The sequence below is a fragment of the Gasterosteus aculeatus genome, chromosome 10 (genome assembly GCF_964276395.1).
Source record: "Gasterosteus aculeatus chromosome 10, fGasAcu3.hap1.1, whole genome shotgun sequence".
NCBI classification, from domain to species: Eukaryota; Metazoa; Chordata; class Actinopteri; order Perciformes; family Gasterosteidae; genus Gasterosteus; species Gasterosteus aculeatus.
Window position 1 is genome coordinate 15,169,059 of NC_135697.1, and position 24,662 is coordinate 15,193,720.

A 24,662-nucleotide genomic window follows, 5' to 3' on the forward strand; every position below is an offset into this window, starting at 1 on the left:
AATATGAAGCCAAAGATGCTTTGTAAACCGGTGGTTTGTGTCTGTAACATTCAGACTTTGTGATTAGGAAATGAGAGCGTGTTTGTCGCTACTCTCTAAGCTAACTCCACATCTAAAAAGTCAAATCTAAATGTCTTTATTTCCTCGGTTTACATAGTCAGATATTAAAGTCAAAGAACTCCTTTTCTACGCATTTATTCACAGATCCTTGTTAGTGGACAACCGAACCAGCAGAGGGAAGCAGCGCTCTGCTGAGGGGCGCCGCTGCCTGCAATAAGGCGTAAGAATTCATACGAAAAGAGCTCGGTCTCCCGCTTTTGTCAAAGACGACATACCGACTTTGTATTACTTCCATCCTGGCAACATTATAGTCCTGTTAAGTGCTACACTTAGTGTCATAAATTAGTTTGTTGAGACTGAATAAGGGCACTTAAAGTTAAATCAAGATGATGCCGATAACAATGTAGGTGAGGGTCAGAGATCATCTGAACACTGAGCTACTTGTGTTTTTGTTACTGCTAATGGTCAGAAGTGCATTGTTCGTCCTCGCTCTCAATAACCTCATTATTCTTCATATTTCGGGGATAGAGGGCCCGTCACACTGGCTCGCTGGGCCCCGCGGTGCCTCCATGAAGGTCTGAGTGAAACATCCTGCTTCACGGGTTTCTCCTCAGGGGCGAGTGCGTTTTCTCCCTTTGATGTATCAGCAGAACCAATGGCGTCTTTTAAAGCCCCTCTTCCCCCGGCGTGTCATCGATCCCCCCCTGTGAGAGGGTGCTGTAAATCAACTCCGCCATGTTCTTTCCTTTTGACCCCCAAGATAAACGGAGTGACCTGCGTCAAATGAAATGCCTCTGTTAGATAAAGAAAAACACAAGCGCAGTTTTGAGTTTCACCCGCGTCTTCAACAGCATTTATCCAGGTTGTAAATAACAATCCTGCGCTGGTGGTGGAACTAAACGCTCAGGGACTCGCAGCTCATTTAAGTAAATATTTAATTCTGACTAAAGTATGTTTGCCTTTACTGTGTTAGTTTATTTTATATCATTGTTATTTCTTGACTGACTTGTGCTGCTGACGGCTGACTAAAGCGCTTTTGAGGCGAGTCCTCCCTGTTTTACTGCCTTCTCTTGTGTTTCTGCTCCCACCTGTTTTTAGAAGGAAGGAGGAAAGAAGACAGACAGCAGATCAATAGCCTCCATTGTTATTACTATTTATAGCCCACTCCCTGCTTCTCAACCCAGTGTTTACCTGCCACCGCGACGCATCAAATGAGACGTTTTTAAGTGGCTGACAGGAGCAATTATTATTATGATCCCCAGCATCTCCAAATGTATCAATGTATGTACACTCCTACTTATACAGTGTGTTGCTCACATGCATACACACAGTCTGTGTGGCTGAAAGGGCTTTAGGTTTTAAAAAGAAATAAAAACAAACAATTGTGTATAAGTGTGTATAATATATAGACATATATAGTTTATATATTAAAAGAAGTGAAATATTTGTACATATTTAAACATGACTTCCGTACACAACTTTAACCAGAGTGACCTGAGGCCGGATGGCTAGTTTACAACCGCGTGCACGCCACTACAACACGACCACCGAAGGCTCGTGAGCGCGCGCGTGACCACACTCGCCATCAGGAACGAGCGTGTGACGCCTCCGCCCCCCCCCCCCTACGCCCCCTCCCTCTCTCTCTCTCTCTCTCTCCTCCCTTGGGCGGAAGTGGGTCCATTTTTTTTCTCTCAATCGAATAAGAGGCTCGAGGAGCAGCGATAGCCGCACGCACACCCGCGAGAGCGCGCGTTAACGGTAACACGCGACGGGAGTACACAGCGGCAGCAGCAGCAACAACAACAATAACGACGACGTACCGGACGTTATTCGGCTCCATTGGGTCGTTGGACCGAGCTGTTGTTTTTTTTAGCGGGGTGAACACCCCCCCCCGCAACCCCCTCCCACCACTGCGCATTCCTCCAGGCACAGAGCCCGGGCAGGGAGACCGACCCGCCGGGGGAAAGGAGAGCCAAGCGGCGGCCTCTTCGCCAGGTCGGACCGGTGACTTCACCCAGCGGAGGACCGCGGCAGACGTCCCCGTTGGATGTTTTGACTCTACCGGACTCCCCCAAACACACTCCACGCCCCCGTCCCGGAACAGACACACACCTGTGTTCCTGCGTGACGACGTGCGATGAGCTCGCTTTGATGAGTCATTCGCGGTGTCGCGGTCCGAGGATACCGACAGACCGGCGGCTGCGCCCCGACGCCGCCCGCGCGCACCCCGATGGTGGACTAGAGTGAGGAGCCCCAGCGACCGCACGGGCCTCATTTGGACTGGGGGGGGCGGTGGTTGTGTGTGTGTGTGTGTGTGTGTGTGTGTGTGTGTGTGGGAGGATGGTGGTGGTGTTATTAGAAAAAGCTCGATAACTGTGGAATCTTCTAAACTCGAGTGGGGGCGGATTTTTGGAGCGCGGAGCCCCGGAGTCATGTCGCCGGGCCGGCGGGGGAGAAGAGAAGAACCCCGACGCCGATCCAGCGTCCCTCCAGCACATTCGGCTTCATTTCACGAGCCGGAACGAAGCTCCGTCGGACTGCTGTGATCTCGACGCGGATGCCTTCCACGACCGACTCTCCACGAGTGTTTCTCTCGCTCGGTGACCTCTGAATTAACCTTGCTTTTTTTTTTTTTTGAAGAACGGCCTACCTCGTTGATCTGCGTCGGCTCGTTTTTGACTGTTGAACTGACTCGATTGCCTCATGAATCTACCTCAAACGCAACTTTATTTTCGACGCGTCCCGGCGGCCCGACGCGTCCCCGAATAAACACCTCAACGTCATCGCCGCGCGCGACTGTAGGCCGAGCCCGTGTTTTCGGCGCCGCCACAGATGGCTTCGTTCCCGGACTCGGACCTGCAGACCTGCCCGCTCTGCAAGGAGCTGTGCGGCTCCTCTGCGCCCATCTCCTCCAGCTCTTCTACCTCGTCGTCTTCCTCGCACACCTCGTCCTCCTCCAGCCAGACCACCCGCAGGCTGCACGTCCTGCCCTGCCTGCACGCCTTCTGCAGGCAGTGCCTGGAGGGCCAGCGGAGCCCCGGGGACCCGCTGAAGCTGCGGTGCCCCACCTGCGACCAGAAGGTGTGCATCTCCGAGGCCGGCGTGGACTCCCTGCCTTCCTCCAACTTCCTCTTCAGCAACCTGCTGGACGTGGTGGTGAGCTCTGAGGAGCAGATTCACAACAAGAATGGCCACCATCTCCTCCACCACCACCACCAACAACAACAACAGCACAACAACCACCACCAGCAACACCACCTGCGGGGAGGCCTGGGTGGGGGCTCCTCTGGCTTCCACCACCCTCACGGAGGCCTCCTGCACCCCGGCCACCTGGGAGAGCCCCAGTGCAGCTCCTGCGACGAGGAGAACCCGGCCACCTCCCACTGCCTCGACTGCCAGGAGTACCTGTGCGACAACTGCGTGCGGGCACACCAGAGGGTGCGTCTGACCAAGGACCACTTCATCGAGCGCCTGGGGGACAACCGCCACCTGGGCCGGGTCAACGTCAACAGCAACCCGGGGCAGCCGGGGGTGTCGGTGTCCCTCGCCCAGTCCCTGCAGAACAACTTCGCCCTGCTGTCTCTGTTCCAGGACCAAATGAGCTTCTGCCAACACCATGACAACGAGGTGAGTGGGGCGCGAATACAGCTGCTGCACCCGGGGTCACAGAATACATCCATCCATCCATCCGTCCGTCGGGCTCTGGCACTTATGAAGGGAGGCAAGCAGTGGTGTGTAGTATTTGTTGCACAATCTCATCGTCTAATAGAGTTGTGTGTGTGTGTAGTAAGAACCATACTGGTGGACATATGGCCTTGGGTTCAAAGGGAGCTGAGTGGCTCTTCACCTAGTTCCCCAGAGACAAACGGGCACGTGCGCTTGGCTGGATTCTCACACACACACACACACACACACACACATGCAGAGTCTGGTTAATCTGTACCACACCATCCATCCAGGGCAGAGAGAGGCCCCGTAGTAACTGCACACATGTTTCTTTGACTGTTGGAAGTTCTATCCATGAACGTATTCTGGAGCTTGAGGGTCTCTCTGATAATGCAAACGAGGAGCTGGAACTCCTCGTTTTGGGACCATGTGATCTGGTCATAATAAACTACAAAGGCCTGTAAAACCGCAAACCAACCTTTTCTTGCGTTTGGTCATATGGTTCGGGAAGAATGACAAATCGCATTGGGGGGGGGGGGGGGGGCTTGAGCTTAAGGAAGTTCTCCCTGCTGCTGGAGAGAATACAGCACCAGCGTCACACGTTATTGCCTCTGTGTACATTATGAAAAGTGATCCGGTAAGTCGACAGATTGTGTGTGCAGAGCGCGCTAACGCTCACGCTGAGGATTCAATTAATCCACTCGGGCGGTTAAAGCCATCGTAACCTTCTCACACAACTTTGAATAAAGCGTAGCATGCGTCCACTTTACCGCCAGTTACGAAGCAAGCAGCCGATACTCTTTGTTAACTGAACCATCGAGAAACACAACCACCCAAAATACAACCAGCGGTGCAAAAGCAAAACGTATAAAGTCGGGCTCGGAGTTATTTTCGTGATCCTGCTGAATTTTAATTTTAAAACAATCGCATGAATGCAATTCTGTCCGTAGTTTTAAAAAGTATTCAAGGCTCCGATCACCAAAAAGCCAACCTCCCCTGGTCATTGCCAGTAAAGAGGTGAGCCCTGTTTTCCAGTAAGGCCTTTATTTCCCAATAACGCCCTCGCTCGCTGTGCGCGCCCCTGGGGGAGGGAGTGACACGAGAGAAGGCCATTCTTTCTTTACCTATGAGCACTGAGCAAGCAGTCATTGTCCATCAGCCGGCTCCTCATCCATCAGATAATAAAACAGTTCCTTTATATTCGCAGTCACTCCGTTGGAAGGACCGGTTTTGGCCTGTTTGCACTTCCCCCGATTTTCAGATTGGATAACGACGAGTCAAGTGAAACGTCTCCGATCTGCTTTGCTTTGTTGTTTTGGTTCTTTTAAACCCTGTGTTTGCGTTTGCATTGCAAATGTGCTTAAATTCCTTGAGTTGTGGTGAAGCAGCGCCCCACCCACACACCCCTTCCCCCGATGGAAGACATTGATTTAATGCGCTGGTTCTACACTACATGTCATTTAGCTGACGCTTTTATCCAAAGCGAATTGCATTTGTAACCCACGGTTTTCACATTTGGCCTGAGGAGCAATTGGGGGTCGGGTGCTTTGCTCAGGGACACTTTGTCATGGAGCAGCCAGAGTTCAAACTGCCAACCATGCCAATTTGCTCCTTGCTGATGAGGTCGCACGTTCGGGATGGAGGCAGGTTCCGCGCTGCAGCAGTGATGCTCACTGTCCTATCGGCAGGAACTGGAGGACCGACTTCGCTGGCTTAGTTACCGGCACAATAGTCTGTTGTCCTTTTTGTTTCATAAAAGGGGAGGCTAGCTAGTTAGCTAGGGATGGCCGGGAAAACCACAAGACACCAATAAGTCCAATGCGGCTTTGGTTCTGAGGTCTCAGAGCCAACGGCCCACAAAATTAGTCTTTTACGCCTCGGATTCCTCCACCTCTCGTTCAATGCTGGTTTCCATTCTCTGCCCAAACATCTCATGGATTCCCTTTACTCCACAATTCCAGTTTGCTCCGTGTTCTTCATCTGAATCGTGCGGATCACCCAGTCACATGATTGCAGACGAGATGCCCCTGAGCAGAGCGGCACAAAGCTCCATCCACATATCGCTCTGGATTTCTTGAGGCGACAACGGCGGCTTTTGCTCCAGAGAGCCGTTTGTTGCACTCATCAAATTGATCTTTCTCTCGCGGCGGCGGCGGTGCCGCGTGTCGTCTCTTATCTTAATCATCCCCTCCGCTATCCTGCCCTCGTATTAAATGGGATGTCCAGCAGCGCCACGGCGATCGTTTCCTCTCACGCACGCCCAGAACCAACACGTGTATCTACAGTCGGCCGGCTGTAGACTCCTTTTGTGTATTTAAGCGCAGCTCTTAGCAGAAGGCACAGGTCATGTTTTTGTCTGGGCTGCTCCTCGTTGGGGTCGGGGCCCTCCGTCCCATTACGAGGGGAGCGTGTAGTGCGGGGAGTGTTACGTGAGCCGGGGGCCGAGGAATTCCTCCTCTCCCAGGAGAACGGTAGCGCCGGCGGTGGCTCCAAAACAACAAGAAAAGAGATTTAGTCCGTTTTTGTTATTGCGGCGGTGTTCGGCCCCCTGGGCCTGAAAAGGGGGTTCAAGGATAGAATAAAGAAAAGGGCCTTTTAATGACCAACAGTAAGTCAATCGTGACTGAAGCCCGCTAATGGTTCTGTGCTGCGGCTTCTGCTAATGGGGACACATTAGCAGTTAGCCGCGGCCGCCAGCGCTGAAGCTAATGACATCCGACTGATCCAGCTGCAGGACGTGTTAGCTTTAGCGAGCGTTAGCGTCACAAAGCTTTTCTGGAGGTTCAGGTTAAACCGGGAATATTTAACTAAAGAGTTGGCGGCTATTAGTTTTACATTTGAAACAACTTCAAGGAATCCAGGTATTTATTTGGTTGAGAACAGCTCCTCACTCCTACACGTCAAGGCTGATTACGCTCCGTTACTTCTATTCAGGCCAACCTGATTCATTTAGCTGACAAAGGGCTTTGAGATCTGGTCTCCAGATTTGGAGAATCTAATCTTAACATTTGGTTTTTGAATAAAAGAAGGAAGCTTTCACACAGGCACATTTATGGGGGGGCTTGATATTGAATAAGCGGGTGAGGAGCGTGTAACTTCATCAACTGTATGGAATGGGTTTTTTTTTTTTAATCTAATGGACCCCGTTTAAAAAAAATCTAATATCCCATTTCTTGGCTTTTGGCTTGAGTTTTCATGGCAAATGTCTGTGTCGGTGATAATGACTCAATGCGGCAGAATTTACAACCTCATTGAGTCCGGAACGAAGGAAACAGACGGATGGACCGTGAAATGAGGGGCTTCAGTGGGGAAGAAGAGGCCTCCGGGGCAGCGGACTAAGTCGGCTACCCACTGATAAGTATGTAAAGGCTTTGTGCACACACGAGGGGATCCGCTGGTGCACAAGTGTCGGGTAGTTGCTCATCTGCAACGCTGGCAGGCGGAGAGAGGGCGGCTCGTCTGCAGTGGAAATGGAGAATTGGATTACATCAAAAGCGGTGCCCCCTTCCTACTGGGATGTCAGCCCCTCCGTCCGAGAGACGCCGCCAACGGCGCGATAATCCCACCTAATCCATCTGCGCTTCGAATTAAATCGCTGTCGCCATGGCAACGCGCCCGGGCTGTGCACGTGGCGCGGACGTGTTTGTAATGCAACGTCGGCCCGGCGTGCAGCCGAGAGCGGGCTGGAAAGTGCGTTTGCCGGGCGAACGCGTCGCGCACGTAAGGACGAGGTGAAGTAGAACTAATCGGGTTGGCGGCCCGCCAGCGCTCGTGGATCTCCTCCGGGAGGGGGGGGGGGGGTGCCCGATTCGGCCCCGGCGCCGGTGGTCCAGTTGCCGTGGGAGGTCCATTAAAGTTTATTTTGTAGTTCGTCACACATTTGCCCAATTCTCCGTCTCTTCCTGCGGCTTGACGGCTCTTTTATCGGGTTCCGTAGGGGGAAGAAGATCACTTTAAAGCGCATGCTGGGCTGTGTGATGGCCGGTTTTTACTCCTACCCCCCCACAACCCCACCCACCCCCACCACCCCCACCTCTCAACTCCAGAGCTCCTGAGCAGGGAATGTTTGTGAGGAAACCTAACCCAACACTGACGCTGATACAAGGCCAGAGGAATTCCTGTAACTTGAGTTTATACCTCCTGGGTTCTCTTCTGCCCCGCCGCCCCCTCCCCCCCTCACACACGCACACTGGGTATTTCCTTTTGTCGACTGCTGCCTTTCTCATCAACCCTCTTTGTCGGCTCTTTGTCGGAGACAATGGACATTATAGATGCGAAAAGTCTCCTCGGGAAGATTGAGCAGCTGTCGCCGCTGAGGGGCGAGTGATTGCGTTTCATCGCTCATGGAAGTCTGAGTGCATCTCCCATCTGTAGGTAGTTACCCTCTGAAGAGGATTTTACTGAGTGTGTGTCTGTGTGTGTGTGTGTGTTTCCACAGAGCCAGCAGAGTTGGATTATATGAAGTTGTACTTCCCGGGTTTTAATGCACAACATGTGGCCAGTAATTAGAGTGCGTTCCCTGTTTCCTGTGTGTTGTGCGTGCGTTTCATGTAGGCTAAGGGGGAATGTGTATGTGTGACCGTCTCCCGGCTTTGATGTCCATTTGGACCGTATAAATTTAATGGATAGAATTTATCACATTGGCTTTGACAACAGGATTTAAAGCCCATTCAGGAGCTGGAACCTGTGACTTCCTACTCCGGGGTTCGGCACAAATGGGCTTTTAATTGGCCGTTATTTGACCTCGCTCAACGGGATCGCGCAGTTAACACATTTGACGTTAAGACTCTTAAGCCCTTTTTGGGGGACGCTGCAAGCTTCCAGCCACATTGTGTCCACCTTCAGTGGACGCTTTTACACTTACTTGTTAAAGGTGAAGGTGATTCCCTGTAGGAAAAACATCTGATAAGTATCTGATATCTGCCGTTTACCTCTTGGTCCCTGTGAGGATAAAGTGTTTGGTGCCTTTTTCTCTCCTCGTAGTTTTAGAAACCAACTTCCATGGATCACTTGCGTGTTCCGGGTACCTTTTACATGCAGCTGGTCTGTGAGAATGTTTAAACACGTGTGTGTGTGTGTGTGTGTGTGTGTGTGTGTGTGTGTGTGTCATCAAGCGTCAATGCTCACTAATGTCTCGCTTACCACAAACAGCCGACTGCACAAGCGCGCGTCTCTCAGCTGCGCCACATTTCATTCACACTGCTCTGCCCCCCCCCCCCGACCAGTCCACTTCCTCCTCCCCCGTCTCTCTGTTCTCCCCCGCTCAGGCATTAATACGCTCAGCACACTCCGCTCTGGCTAAGGAAGGCCAGCTGACTGTGGTTTGTTTTCGCTCCCGTCCGGCCGTCCAATGAGACGGCCGGATCGCGGCCGCCGCCCTCGTATGTGGCCGCGTTTGAAAACATCGCCGTGTGTGTGTTTTGTGTCCGTCAGGAGTTGCAATGGGAGAACACGGGCGGGACGAGGGGGGGGGGGGACCCCACATGCGAGCTTCGATATGGAGGGTGTTTGTAAAAGATTACAGGGGGTGGATGCGAGTTCAATACAAAAGGGAGGAGGGGGGGGGTGTTGTTTCTGGCAGATGGCGGCGCTCCCGGGATTGCTAGGAATGCTGGGATTGGGTGCTCCCCAGATTATCCGTGGCGGACGCACCAGACCCGTCCCGTCATGAGTAAAGTACCTCCGCTAAGCTCTCTGCTGGTTCCCAGCCCGGCGCTCGGAATCATCCGTCATCCGTCTATATTCCCAGAGGAAAAGCCTGTTTTACATTCCCTCCATTGGCCCGATCCAGTTCTACTCCAGCAGTACGCAACGCTCCGCAGTGTAATCCCTGTAATATTTGGCGTGTTCGTGAAATAAGCTTTACTGGCGGAGTTCATGCGTCTGTCATCAAACCTCTCGAGTACTCGGCGGATTTACTTTTGATTCAAATCTGCGGCCTGATGTCTTTTATTAAATCCGCTTTTTATTTCCATGTCTGAAACATTCTTCAAAGGGAAAAAAAGCATTTCATTATTTTTAAATAAGGGACATTGGTTTTCAAATATGTGTTATACGGCCTGAGCTCACATTTCTGTCATCTGTGGAATATATGCATCTTTCTCAGCAGCTAATTTTGTACGTATACATAATTGTTATAGAGTGAGTGGGAATAAGGTCAGACATCTACTCTAAGACGACTGTTTTAAATAAAGCTCGTCTTTCCTCAACAGAAAACCACCTTTTGTTAATGTTAGTGTGAAGCTGATGAGCACACGGACTAAGCCTCCCTTTGTTGTGTGTTTGTTTGTGTGCACACCTCTCAGTGGTAAAGCACACAGGCCCACGGCGTTAAGGATTATGACGAGAAAAGAACGTTTACGGTCAACACGGTTAATCCCCCCGCAGCAAAAACAAGCTTTTAAAAAAAGTCAAAAAGGGTTCAAGCAAATACCAAAATGTAGCTGGACGGTTCCCTTGTTTGTTGTGAGATGATGGATCGTCCCACTTTGCGTTGTGGTTTCGAACTGTTTTGTTTCTCAGGGTTAAAATAATAATATATTAAACTTGTTTTTCACGGCACACTGCTGCTGTAAAACCTCGAATCCCGAAAGGAAACATCTGACCTCATCTCTGACAGAGAAAAATACAGATCAGGCCTCTAAGAGTATTGCTTCTCTAAAGTTTAATTCATTTCCTTTGCAGAGACATTCCGCGTACTCCCCTCGTACTGTGACCACAATGATCTAGTTCTACCTCCCGGGGGGGCGGAGGAAGTCCACTTCTCCTACCTGGCATGCGACCCGGCGGGACACGAACCAGTTGGACGTCCCCGCTGCAGACGGTCTCGGGCCGTCTCGCATAAAGCGCCTCTGAGAGAACTGAGCCTTCGGCTCTGGTCTCTCCCCCCCCCCCCTTCTGGCACCTCGGTGTGACACCACGCGACCCCCGTCCCCTCCCCCCGCTCTGCACGTCCTGCACGCAGCCAGCGAGGGCCGGATTTTACTGGCTAGCTCGTGTCCTCTCCCACAGTTCCCAGTGCCTACGCGGGGGGAGGGGGGGGGGGGGGGGGGGCATCAAAGCCATCATGGATTTCTTCTAGTGCCGTTTTCCTCCTCAGATTACTCTGTGTGTTGTGTTGCAGATTTACGACGTCTCTGTCCCCTCGCCGCGTCTCGTGTGTCTCGGGTGCTTTGTAGTTTTACACTCCGGCGAGTTACTCAAATGACTGGAATTCATTTCATCCGTGATGCAGCTGCCGATTCATTTAGTCAATTATTTTGAGAATATATTAAAAAATGATTCAAATTGAAGATCAAATGTGTTTTTCCTCTTTTTTGTAAATCCATTAATAGTTTTGCTAATGTTTCTTGTAAATGGCAGAAAGAAAAAGAAAAAACCAAAGGTCCTTCGCTTTGGTTTATGGCGAGACATTTTCACGCCCCCCCCCCCTCCCAACATGTGAGCGTAGTTCCCACATGGAGGAGCGTAATGGACTGAGCGAGGATGAGGGGCATCCGGCGCACTAATGAAATCCAATAACGCGGCGCTCCGAGGTCCGGGTTTTGTTTTCCTGCCGTCGGCCCGACGTCCTAAAACCAAACCGCACGCGGCCGCTTTGCTTTCCCTACTCGCGTATTTCTGGTTTTTTTTGTTCTTTTGTGTGCATGTTGATGTGTGGGAAGCCTTCTGTGGGTGAGTCACCTCCGCCTGAAAGCCCCCCCGCCCCCCCCCCCAGGGTGGAATTTACAACTTAATTAGCATGACACCACGCCCATTCCACCCTTCCTTTTTATGTCTTTCCGAAACACCCCCCTCCCTTTCCCTCCCCTCCCCTCCCCCGCCTCCACGTCACACGCACACTGGAAGTCTGCGGAGTCCTCGCACGTTCCAGGTTCTCCGGCGCGGCGCCGCTGTGACCTTCCCGGCTCCGCCCCCCGTGCCACATGTGGAAGGCAGCAGCTGTACTTTGTGGCTCGCAGAGAATTCGCTCCCTCGTGGGATGAATGAGAGTTTCCCTTTTTTTTTTTTTTTTTCTCCAAGGGAGGGGGATGTGTGTGTGTGTGTGTGTGTGTGTGTGTGTGTGTGTGTGTGTGTGTGTGTGTGTGTGTGTGTGTGTGTGTGTGTGTGTGTGTGTGTGTGTGTGTGTGTGTGTGTGTGTGTGTGTGTGTGTGTGTGTGTGTGTGTGTGACCACGTTACGATTCCATAAGCCTGTTGCAGCTATTTGTCACGTGACCTCGTTCTGTGAAACAGGCCTCATTCATAACGGGCGTCTGCTGCTCTGTTTTCCTTTTCTTCATATTCTGTCTGCATAAATAAATGTGGACGTGAGATGATTCGGCATTGGTTTCTGAATGGTCCATATCAATTCTAATCGGTCGTATCGATCTTAAAATGCACTGACGTTGTTTTTCTTATAATTGATTCCGCTGGCTGTGATATTTTAGTACGTAGGACCTTCAGGAAATCCACATTTCCAGAAAGCGATTTACATCTTTTCTTTTTTTTTATCCTTTTAGTTTTCATATTTTCCGCCAAAATAAAAAAGTGCACCGACGTTAAATATTAGATGATTTTTGTGCGTTTCATCCACAACATTTCAGCCGGTGTCCACCGCAGTGAAGCGCATGTAAACGTTAATGAGACCAAGCACGAACCCTGAAGAGCCTCCGGTAACGGCTCAACATCTCCAACGCTGGAGCATCTCTGAGTGGTTTGATTTTGGAGGCTCTTGTTGAGGCGGCAGCCGGCGTTTAAAGGTCGACCCTGAGAGCCACCAGTAGGTATTCATCCACCTAAACGCCCTGAGCCCGTCATCGTCCGTCCCCACCTTCCTCCTCCTCCTCCTCCACTCAGGCCCAGCTGCATTCCTGCCCTTTGTGTGTCACGTCCCTCTGGAATTCGGCGACGAGGGCGGGATGAGCAAAGAGCGCTGAGGTGCGGAGACGGCAGACGGGGGCTCAGCGAAAAGGGAGACGCAAAGACGAGGATGCAAGAGAGGCTTGAGGGAGGAGGAAGTCAGATATAGGGGGGTGTGTGTGTGTGTGTGTGTGTGTGTGTCATTAGATTGTGCTGCTCCCCGGGGGGGGGGGGGGGGGGGGCAGCTGTGATTGATGGATTGATTGCAGGCCCCTCCCTGACCACTCAGGTCTCGAGGGGGGGGGGGCAGGCATTCATCTGGTGTCTCTTTGGGATATGATGACTCGTGTATATTTCATTAGTCTTCCATTACACACAATCTGCATCCAGATAAGCGCGTTAAAGCAAATCTGATGGACGTTTCTTCCTTCTAACTGAAGGACGTGTTTCCCTTTTAACCCACGCGTGATGTTTATACGTAGATGTATATTTAAACCAACAAGCTTCTGAGTATTTTAGGTAACATTTGTTTGAGGAAATGCAACATCTCGCCCCCCCCCCCGCCGCACAGATGTTGAGGATTAGTGTCTTCTGGTGGCCCTTCGTTCCCTCTGCTTCTCCCTGGCTCTTGTTTTGAAAGAGAAGACCTCTGATGAGCCTCCCCGGTAACCGGATGACATGTTTATCATTCATGGTCTTTTCTCATTAATTAGCTTTGTGTGGCCGGGGGGAGGTGGTGGTGGTGGTGGTGGTGGTGGTGGGGGGAGGGAGGAGGCTCACGCTGATTGATGCTTTCATCCTGCCGGTCTAATTTCATTGTCGGCGTGACTCCAGCATGAAAAGCCACATTAGCTTCCGCAGGGCGGCGTCGCCCTCCTGCCGCAGGAAGCCTGAGGAAGACGTTTATTAAAGCTCTGACCACATTGTCACATCAGCAGCGGGTCGATATCACAACGCAGATATAAGTAACGTGCGGTTCTCCATCACGCTGTCCACAAGAAAACACGCCACACTTCTGTGTTTGTCTCGAACAATCAGGAAAAAGTTGTTCCCCACTGGGAAAATTCCCATTTACTCAAATAAAATATTTAAATTCTTCTGTGGCTTTTAAACCGCTTAAATAGTTTTCATCAGTTTGGTAAACAATTGCCTTTTAAGATGATTTTTCATGCAAGTGTCATAATTAAACCCTTTAAACATTCATATATGGTTGTATATTTATGATTTTATGACGTGCATCAGAACTATTACCCGAGAGATTATGAGACAGTTGGAAAAGATCGATTTGCATTTAACAGCTCAAACCTTTGGTTAATTTGAGTGTAAAGGTGTGATCGCGCCGTCAACCTTTCTGCCGTTTATCATATTTCCGCTCTTTTCCCTCGTCTTTCTTTCTTCCCGAACCTAATTTTGAACACGCGCCTGATCCGTCCGCCCACCTCCCCTGTTCTCTCAGGTGTTCCTCTTCTTCTGCGAGTCCTGCTCGGTGCCCATCTGTCGCGAGTGCAGCGTGGGCCGCCACATGGGCCACACCTTCGTCTACCTGCAGGACGCCGTGCAGGACTGCCGGGCCGTCACCATCCAGCTGCTGGCGGACGCTCAGCAGGGACGCCAGGCCGTGCAGGTGAGACGGGGAACGTGCAACCTGTATAACGAGTACTTCTTATTACCAAGTACGTGGGCGGATACATTAGTGCCCCGCTGAGACGATCGCTCCCGCTGGTTCAAGCGATATCTGAACCATTGCAAAGAACACGCACGATGCCGACGTAAGAAGATAACGGCCTGGCAGGTCGGAGCACACGTGTCCAGGCTCACCGAGCTCCTGGGGAGGCCGAGGAGAAGCGGAGCGGGGAGGAGGGGGGAGCAGCTGCGTCTCTCTCCGGCCTCCCCCCTCGTCGGCTCTCCGCTGTGTTTGAGAGTGACCAGTCCCGAGGAGCCAGAGGTTAAAGGTGTCCAGCTGGCCCTGAGGGAAGGGGGGGAGGAAGGGGGGGAGGGTCACACGGGGTGAGGTCTGCCGGGGGGCAGGGCTGAGGGTCAGAGGGGAGGAGTAGCGGCAAAGGGGGGGGGAGGGGTGAGGTATTTAAAGGATTTCGGAGAAAGGAAAACGCCCTTTTTCTTTTCTTTTTTTTAAGAAGTGGAAGACTTTGCACCCCCCCTCCCCCTCTCCCTCCCCCGACCCCCTTTCAGTCACTTACCCAGCCAATCACTCACTGCCCCAACCTCTCTCACTCCAACACAAACACACTGTCTTCAATTACGTAATTATAGATTGGGTGTCAGTTTCCTGTAAGTCAGCCCCCCCCCCCCCCCCGTTGATTCCTGTTAATACTCGAGAGGGGGGGGACGAGAGGTTTCACTCAGTTTTGACGACCCAAACTAGTCGGACGTTTTTTCACCGTGTCCAAAAGCGCCATCTGTGCTGACGGGAGTTGTTTGGCAAAAGGCTTTCGTTAAGGTTCCGTTAGATATGTGAGCGTCTGCACTTTGTCTCATGGACTCTGGAGGATCAGGTCTGCATCTTCAGTTTACCTTTAAAACTTCTCGTCCGCTGCAGACGCCCTGATGTTGCTCAACAGCGGTGGGTCGCTCACATCTCCTCAGTGGAGCTTGACCCTTTTTGTGCGTTAACGGACGGCCGCTTGTTTCACTCTGGGTGTCCTTCGAGTTCCCCCATACGGCAGGTCATGCCGAGTCACGCGACACACCAGGCCGCATGCAGAAAAAGGGCGAATAAAACCTCTTGCTCCTGACCAGCGGGAGTCAAGTCGCCAGCGGCTCGATATCTTGATTTAATGAGAAGCAGCGGGATCAAAAGCAACAGCGTCGACCATCTGGCAGGACATCACATGTTTGTCCATTTGGTCCCAGGTCACCATGGGGGATAAATGCTGACGCCAGATAATATGTAAACACACACACACACACACACACACACACACGCTCCCGTCCCCCGAGGTAGGAAATTTCCACTCACTCCGCACACATTATCTTCCCTGACCTTCGACCCCGGGCTCGTGACCTCCCGGTTGGCCGGAGCTCCTCCCCCCCCCTCCTGCGGCCCCGATTGGTCAGTTTGACCCTCTTTGTGTGCCCGGCTGTGCTCTTCTGGGAATGTTTAGGAGGAGACGGGACAGAGATCGGCCGGGGACACGGAGACCGAATGTGAACAAGATGGAGGGAAACGCGACCACATCAGAGGAGGAAGGAGAACAATGATGGAGAAAAACCAATGAATAGAGAAAACCAGCTTAAAGGATGACATAAGGCCATCTGGAGGAAGGCGGGGGGGGGCGGGGGGGTTATATTGTACCCTGCCTGCGTCCTCCCTCTGTATTGATAACACGCCCAGCGTTGCCCCCCCTGCTGTTCCCTCTCTGGGGGCCTGATTTATTTGACTCTTTTAGCTGCCCACCTCAAATGGCCAGACGAAAGAGAAAAGGGCCCCGCTGCCGGGCTTTGTTCCTGCGGTTGGCAGGGCGGGGTGGAGAGGGGGGGGTGGTATGCGCCTCAAGACAGGGGTTGCAGATCGTGACCTGTAGAGGTTTAGATGACCTTTGATCCCTGCGGCCGATACCACAAAGAGAAGCCTTATCCCCACCTCCCCTTCGTCGCTGTGAGGTCCGGTTCACCCTGTGACCCTCCAGAAAATGCCAGAGGAAAAGGCCAGATAAAACCCGGGGGGCCGTGGGGGGGGGGCAAAGAGAGGAATGGGCATTTAGCCCAAATTGTGGGTTGTAAAAGCTGGGACCTTTTAAATAAGCCGTACAGTCGCTACTCTGTGCCTGTAGCATCAGGAAATACGTAAACTCCTCGTTGAGAACGCTGTGTTTTCCTGTGAAATGTCTTAAAAAAGAAACACTAGTTTAAGGAAATCCAAACACATTTTTCCCTTTTTTTCCGCACGTGGCTGTCGTACCGAACCCGATGAAGAACTTTACCAACAGTGAAAACACTAATTACATTTTACTGTGAGGAGTTTTTAAATGTCTCAGTTTCATGCTGATGCCTGTAAAGGAGACCACCAGACCACCAGACCACCAACCAGGACCTGCAGAGTAACTTAAAGGGACATTACATGGTTCCTCGGATCAGCCTTAAAATACACATTTGCTCCACATATTTTTAATTAATATGTCAACTATATTGACACATTATATCCCGTTCAATTGAATGTCCTACGCGGAGCAGGGGAGGAAGCACAGCAGGAAGTTGCTCCATGGCGAGCGGTTTGGAGGGACTTCCCGCTCCTCAGCCGGGTTTCCCCATTTCCCTCTAAATGAGCATCCAAACGCGAGAAAGGCTTGATCACGAGCACCGAGCCGCCGTTTGGCCGTTCGCCGGCCGGGAAGGTGTCCGAATGTTTCCTGTTCCCCTGCTTCCTGTTTCCGTGTCCCATCGGTGTAATAAAACAGGCCGCAGTGCGCCCCGGCGATTTAATCGTACATTTGGGACGCCGCGGAGTGAGTAATGTTCACGTGTCTTATCGGCCTACTGGGGGTTTTATATCAACACGACTGTGTTTTTTTGTTTCCTCAGCTGAGCATGGAGAAGGTCCAGGCCATGGCGGAGCAGGTGGAGATAAAAGCCAAGGTGGTGCAGACTGAGGTGAAGGCCCTGGTGCTCCGGCACAAGAAGGCGCTGGAGGAGAGGGAGTGTGAACTACTGTGGAAGGTGAGCTCCGCTGTTCAGTCAGGAGCACTGAAAGCAGCAGAAAGGCTCTTCCTTCGGACACTCGGGGCCGATTCATTTGTAATATTCACGCTAAAAGAATCCAAGGAGCCTCTGCAGCGGCCTCCCTGGTTTACAGTTAGCCAGAGAACCAGTGAAGGAAAGAACCCCGCCCCTCTTATTTCCCCCCCCCCACCACCCCCAGAGGCCCCTCACCTACTCTAAAATGTGTTTTCCAAATCCCTACCTCATAAAAAAGGAAACTGCACCAGATGCATGAAATGGCACCGGTCAAGGCTCTCACACGCATACAAACGCACCTGAAACCAGATCAGTAAAATGTGCATTCACACACACACACACACACACACACACACACACACACGTGTGTGTCGCTCAGGGTCTGGCGTCACGTAACCAGTGATTTGCCCTCAACACACTCTGCGGTCGGCCGAACTATTCCCATCTCCTCTTCTCCTGAGAGAAAAGCAGACCTCCGTCTCTCTGCCGCAGATGTGTGTGTGTGTGTGTGTGTGTGTGTGTGTGTGTGTGTGTGTGTGTGTGTGTGTGCGCAGGTCAAAGTGTCACAAAAGGAGGTTTCCATTTACCCGTGTTCCCTCTTTAATCCTTTTTTACACCGCTACAGGTTCTCGCTTGTCATCCCCAACCTGATGATAAAGTCGTTACAGGCACCACACACACACACACACACACACACACACGTTTCATGGATGCAGGTGCTGTGCCCGTGGGGAGTTTTGAGAATGTTTACTGTTGTTGCCGGTTCCAGTGACCCCCCCCGGGGCAGAGGAGGGCTGCATGCAAACAGGGCGGTGCTGATCCGTTGCTTTGAGGCCAACGACTTCTTTTGTTATTGATCTGATAGCTTTTTTTTTGGGGGGGGGGGGGGTGAAACGATTTCACTAATTTAAAGTCACTCACAGCTTCGTTTGGCAAACTTCTTTTACCCTGCTTTGCTCACTGAGAAAGATTTTGGGCCTTTTTAGCCCAATGACCGTGCCCCCCTCGGCCAGTACCTCCTGCACTGTGCGATGAAACCGACTCCCGGGAGGCCGCTGTTCTGTCGACGTGAGCTCTTAACTTATCGGGTCTTTCAATACGACGTCATCAAAGTCCCTCGGGGTCTCCCCCTGTGAAATACGTACCGACACTTCCAGTGAGTGTTTCCCACTGAGGGAGGACCTCAAACTAGATGTCATTAGGAAGCCCGACGCCAGCCTTTGTTCCCGGGGCGACTATAAAGTGCAACTTGAGTCTCACAGATGCAAATTGGAGTTCCACTTGTGCCGGGGATTAACAAAGGACGCCTCACTTCAGGGCCCTTTGTTTCGTTCATAGTTGCTCCAGCTCTAGAGGCACGGGGGCTATTGTGTCGGACTCTTTGTAAGTGAGAGCCCGATCCACGCTTCTGAGAATCGAACACCTTCTTTTAAGGCTTTTATTCCCACTGACTACACTGACTTTATCTTCATCCTGGTTAGCTGACGATCACGCTTCAACAATCCGAAGAAATAATAAATGCAACAAATACTATCGTACCCCTTTTTTTTCAGCTTTGTCAGCTGAGGGAAGAGTTCTTCTTGCTTTATATTTGGCTCTTCAGCACTTTGCTGCCATCCTGTGGGCCGACTTGTCACTAAACGTCTGTGGCGGGGAGGCACCAGGAGACTTGTGTACTTCTGCTCTCATTTTACCTGCAAATTGAAACACAGTGGATCAACTGGTTGCAAATGTGCAAAAAAAAAGAGAATGCGGGTAACCACATTTGGCCAATAGGGAGGTTCCAGGTACAGAAGACTGCTGCTACTTGAACTGAGCTACTTACAGTTCCCGTTTGGCGGTGGTAAACATCCTGTTCTCCCGTCTGCTTCCCAGGTGGAGAAGATCCGTAAGGTGAAGGCCAAGTCCTTGTACCTGCAGGTGGAGAAGCTGCACCAGAGTCTGACCAAGTTGGACAGCACCATCGCCGCCGTCAGCCAGGTGCTGGACGAGGGGCGCCACCTCGACGTGCTGCTGGCCAGGGAGCGGATGCTCACCCAGATCCATGAGCTGAAGGCCCTGAGGGGCCTGCTGCAGGCGCAGGAGGACGACCGCTTCATGTTCACCCCCCCAGACCAGGTAGGCGCCCGGGGTGCGGTGCTAGCGGCAGCAGGAGACGTGCTACAGCGTCCCGCTAAACAAAGGCGTGTATTTTGTCGTGGTTACAGGCTCTGTACGTAGCCATCCAGTCCATGGGGCTCATCAGCAGCGGGGCCTTCGCCCCGGTCACCAAAGCCCACGGCGAGGGGCTGAAAACGGCGCTGCGTGGCAAGCCCGCCTCCTTCACCGTCATCGGCTACGACCACGACGGCGAGCCGCGCCTCTCCGGCGGGGACGCGGTGTCCGCGGTAGCCGTGGCGGTGCCAGACGGCAACCTGTCGGCGGCCGAGGTGACGGACCACCAGAACGGCTCGTACACCGTCGGCTACCTGCCCAAATGCGAGGGGGAGCACCTGGTGTCGGTGCTGGTGTGCAACCAGCACATCCAGGGCAGCCCCTTCAAGGTGACGGTGAAGTCGGGGCGGAGCTACGGCTCCCTGGGCAACCAGGTGTCGTCCTTCGGCAGCGAGGGCGAGGGAGACGGTCAGCTGTGTCGGCCGTGGGGCATCAGCGTGGACAAGGAGGGATACGTGGTGGTGGCCGACCGCAGCAACAACCGCATACAGGTAGAGCACCGCGAACACGCCGCCACGCGGCCGACAGTCGATGGTCTGTTGAACTATTGCATGTGAAAGCTTGCTGGGGCGGGTGGCCTTTCCTCTCGTTTCCGTCCGTCGCCACCGAACATCGCGGATACGAGGCGGTGAATTGCACTTCGGGTGGCCGTGCGCAGTCCATCATCCTCTCGTCGTTCCCCCACCGGCTCCACACGTGTTGGTTTTGGCGTCGGCGTGTTTACTCAGCGGAGAGTCTGCTTTGCAAACTCTGTGTTAGAATGTTGAAAAGCGCACGTCCCCGCCCGCCCCCACCGCCGCAAACCCTCCGCCCCGAAAAGGTTGTGTTAGTAACTAAAACCAGCCCTGTATAATGGACTGCGTTGTAAAGAGCTTACACGTGTATGGGGGCTCTGCATGGCGGATGTGGAAGCTGGATGTACATTTGCAGCAAAGTAACCATCACATTGAGCATGCAGCTTAAAGGGAGATCTTTTGTTGGGTTTTTCTTCAAATGATTTGTATTTCTTGTGCCCCCCCCCCCCCCCCCTTACTCAGATATTCAAGCCCTGCGGTGCCTTCCACCATAAGTTTGGCTCTCTGGGTTCTCGGCCTGGTCAGTTTGATCGTCCGGCCGGGGTGGCGTGTGACAGTCAGCGGCGAGTCATCGTGGCCGATAAGGACAATCACCGCGTGCAGGTAGGGGAAGCAGACACATTTCCACCTGCCTGAATCTGCAGGATTCTCACATGTGGATCGTGTGAGTCTCCACGAAACAAAAGAAGTGAGCTTAGTTAGCTCTTCAGCCCCCCCCTACACACACACACGTGTAAACACATGCTCTCATGTCGGGCCCTAAGGCATTTGCTCTGTCTGACAGGTGTTTACCTTTGAGGGCCAGTTCCTGCTGAAGTTTGGGGAGAAGGGCACCAAGAACGGGCAGTTCAACTATCCCTGGGACGTGGCCGTCAACTCCGAGGGCAAGATCCTGGTCTCGGACACCAGGAACCACCGCGTGCAGCTCTTCGCCCCCGACGGCTCTTTCCTCAACAAGTACGGCTTCGAGGGGGCCCTGTGGAAACACTTTGACTCCCCCCGGGGAGTGGCCTTCAACCACGAGGACCACCTGGTGGTGACCGACTTCAACAACCACAGGCTGCTGGTCATCCGGCCGGACTGCCAGTCGGCGCGCTTCCTGGGCTCCGAGGGCGTCGGGAACGGGCAGTTCCTGCGGCCGCAGGGCGTCGCCGTGGACCAGGAGAACCGCATCATCGTGGCCGACTCCCGCAACCACCGGGTCCAAGTGTTCGAGCCCAACGGGAACTTCTTATGCAAATTCGGCACACAGGGGAGTGGCTTTGGACAGATGGACCGCCCCTCGGGCGTGGCCGTGACGCCCGACGGGGTCATCGTGGTGGTGGACTTTGGAAATAATCGCATCCTCAAGTTCTAAAAGGAAAAACTGTTTGGTTTGTTTGTTTGTTTGTTTTTTGTTTTTTTGCATCCTCTCCCCCCGTTGTCCCTTTTTAGCGGTTTCTCTCGATGAAGGAAACGGGGGGCGAGAGAACGAATCGACAGACACAACAGGAGGCGACTTGAGGGAGGATTGAGAGCCCGCCGACGTGAAGGGAAATTAAAACTACAGAACTTTTCTTTCATTTAAAATGCCCCATTCCCGATCGGGATGCCTGTGGTGTGGATCACGAAGGGGGACCTCTACAAATTGATAATCAATCGACGAAGCCATATTTCCCTTCCCCAAGTCTCAGCGGCTCTGAATTCTCTCCGGAAGCTCTCCTTAGTTATCCATCTCAGGGATTTTTTCACTTTTCTTGAAATCTTGTACCCTCTTGCTCCACACCTACCTCATTTCGCTCTTTATGAATGTACTCACAGTCACTGAGCAGAGGTTTTAGTCCGTGAAGTTCTACAAAGAAGAAAAAGCCTACCTCTATACTTTATTTAAAAGACGAAAAAAAGAAAAAAGATAGTGAGTTCAGTTGACGTTTGCACAGGATTAAAGAAGTCCTTGCTGTGCATTTTTGAAAAATATGAGTTCGCGTGAACCTCCTGAATGTTGTTGCTGAGGCCGCTGCAGAGGCCCCATGGTGTGTTCTCACTGGAGGGGGGCGGCCGCGTCCTCCTCCGCGTTTTAGCCGCGTTAGATTTTCGCTCCTTTTTCTCTCTGGAGCAGCGAGGGGTCAAGAAGAGCGGACGCCGCCACGCGGAACCAGACAGAATCAAACCCGGGCCGAGCGCTCAGTACTTCTCAGCCTCTCCCTTTTAGGCCCTTTACTGGTGAATGCTGATCCGATGAATATATTGATAGAAATCCTCTGATCATCTAGACCCCCCCCCCCCCCACGCCCCTCCCTGTCAGTTGCATGAACAACTAGGACGCAAAGATAAGTATGCAAGGAGCGCGGCGTCTCCTCCCAAAAGGTAACGCCCACCGAAGGATTTTGGTGGGGAATTTCATCCGCGCTGTGGATCCATTGGCGATCCTCGCGTAGAGATTTAATCATTTGAATGACACCTTTTTTCGACGAGGCATGCTGTGTGACAAAAGCCTCGCGAGCAGACCCCCGACTGGCTGTCCAGAGGACATTAACATTAACATTGCGATCCTCTGGATCGGCTCCCAGGGCCGCCCCCCCTCTCACCCTCCCCCGGGGTTTGGTCCAATGAGAGGGTGCGCTCACAAAGCCCCGCCCTATTTATTGACGCTGTTGAGTCGAGGAGACCTCTCCAGGCCGAGCGCTAGTAGACCGATTCCTCTAAAGACGGAGGTCTATAGACCAACCAAAGGTAGAATCTCTGCACAATGGCCGACTGTAGGTTTGGCGATTTAAAGAAACTTAAAAATATATATAAATACATTCTCTTAAATTCTCGTTGCTGGGAAGTTTGCGGGTCATCGGACCGTTCGGCTCAGTAGGATAAAGTGTGTCGGGGTCACCGTTTGTTCGGGCCCATGAGCCGGGTTTCGTCTGCACCAAAGAGACCTCAACCCGACCTCCTCGTCTGGACTCAAAGTAGCGTCTCAGATTAGCCTTCGCATCCCGATCTAATCACCGTAGACGCGACACTAGCTCATTGTGGGGTTTTGAACCCCCCCCCCCCCCTTTTGCCCCTTTGCCCCTTTTTTTTCTTTTCTAAATGTTTTTCTCTTCGTTCAATCTGTGTCCCGCTGGAAGCACTAGACAATTCTGGTTCTGTCGGGAACTTCCTTCGTTCCAAGCAACGCATCTCGGGACCTGTGCAAAGATCGAGCGCCCGGCTCTCGCCTCTGAGGGGATTCACGTGGTCATACCTCACGATGGGTCGTTTTACCGCCCGTCTCGCGTTCCTCATCTCCTGAATACCTCGAGTGGGTCACTCAAATACCTCAACTTGTTACACATTCTGAATACCTCATTTTGACTGTTTTTTATTTAAGCATAGCTGTCGGATATTTATGCATTATGAATATAGCTCGTTCTTTTGAAAGTGTCTGGTGTTACAGTAGATGTCCCGTAGCTCTAGGACCAAAGATCATGGTACTGTCTGGTGGGGGGGGGGGGGGGGGGGGGGGCAAGTCACATTTCTGTTTTTTCTGAGCGGCTTTCGGTTTAATCGGATCTACTGGAAAGTGTCTGCTGAACTTTGCCTTTTTTTTTTATCGTCAAGAAACCAAATATTTCAGATGAAAGCATTGTGCCAAAATGATCTGTGAGCGTTCCGTGCCAAACAGGGCGGAGCGTCGGGGGCCGCGAGGGACGGCGAACCTCGCCGGACCATTTTGCCACGGGTGCAGATGTTAAATCAGAGCGGCCGAGGATGCATCTCCTCTGCCTCGCTCTGTCTCTCTGATTGATGCACTTAAGAGGGCTGGGCCCAATTTATCTTTTACCTCAAACATATGATGATGATGATAAAAATTCCACTTGTGCTGCATCTGTGGGCTGAGGGCAAGAGGAGGTGGCCTCTTTTAAAGAGATGAGAACTTCACGAATCCGCCTTCTTAATGCACAAGAACCACCTCCGACTTCAGCACAAGTTACGCATCTTTCATTCGGTGACCTTTGGGCGGCGCCGCGTCGTAGGGCCGCGGCCCCGTGGCGCGTTATTGAGGTGCAGCTGTTGACGGGGAGCCAGTTTGATTCCACAGACCAGCTGCTTTGAAGCCGAAAACACTTCAGTTCAGTTCCACCAGTAAGATTGTCTTTGGCTTTTCAGTGTTACTCTGAAATGTTTGCATCTGTTTTTTTTGTTTTATTAAAATAGCAGAATTATATCTTTAAGATCTAAGGTCTTCACTCTTAAAGAGGGGGGGAAAATGTATTTTAAATTCTTTTTTTAAAATTTGTTTTTCATTTTGTTGCATGCTTTAAAAAGTCCTTGTATTGTATTGACGTCGCTCAGACCGGTGTTGAAAAAAGAAAAAACTCGGGGTTGGAAGCCGACAGCGGGGACGGTTTCGCCAAAATGTTTACCCAAAGATGTGCGCGTGCTCGGATTGCGTTGGATGGGATTAACCTTTTGACCTCTGCCGATTTTGTATTTCCTGTTCTCCGGAGCACGAACCTGTTCAGCCGGCCGCACACGGAAAAAAGCCGTCAGTGCTTCTATGACTCAACCTGCTCCTTCTCCTCCCTGCTGAGCGCAGACGAGCTGCTGCGAACCCGCCAGGAGGTCGTGACCTCGTGGCGGGAACGCTCCAACCCCCTTTC

General features: G+C 52.2%; 1 protein-coding gene and 1 long non-coding RNA gene across 2 annotated transcripts; one reads left to right on the top strand and one right to left on the bottom strand.

The window, feature by feature from the left end:
- Positions 1-179: 179 nt before the first annotated feature.
- LOC144383469 (uncharacterized) lies at positions 180-2,293 on the bottom strand. Its single transcript, XR_013450883.1, has 2 exons — positions 2,173-2,293; positions 180-834 (listed from the first exon to the last, which is right to left on the bottom strand). It is a non-coding gene; the product is annotated as an uncharacterized LOC144383469 (long non-coding RNA).
- Positions 1,729-24,218, top strand: trim71 (tripartite motif containing 71, E3 ubiquitin protein ligase). Its single transcript, XM_040188932.2, has 7 exons — positions 1,729-3,687; positions 14,022-14,189; positions 17,105-17,239; positions 19,133-19,375; positions 19,465-19,962; positions 20,509-20,649; positions 20,831-24,218. Exons 1-7 carry the CDS (start codon positions 2,893-2,895, stop codon positions 21,401-21,403), a joined length of 2,553 nt encoding a protein of 850 aa, XP_040044866.2. The 5' UTR covers positions 1,729-2,892; the 3' UTR covers positions 21,404-24,218.
- The last annotated feature ends 444 nt before the right edge of the window (positions 24,219-24,662 follow it).

Bases quoted from the DNA above. Each gene is read 5' to 3' on its own strand.
- trim71 (XM_040188932.2), top strand. From the start codon at position 2,893: ATGGCTTCGTTCCCGGACTCGGACCTGCAGACCTGCCCGCTCTGCAAG. The intron at 19,376-19,464 runs GTAGGCGCCCGG...TCGTGGTTACAG, and splicing joins TGTTCACCCCCCCAGACCAG to GCTCTGTACGTAGCCATCCA. The intron at 19,963-20,508 runs GTAGAGCACCGC...CCCCTTACTCAG, and splicing joins GCAGCAACAACCGCATACAG to ATATTCAAGCCCTGCGGTGC.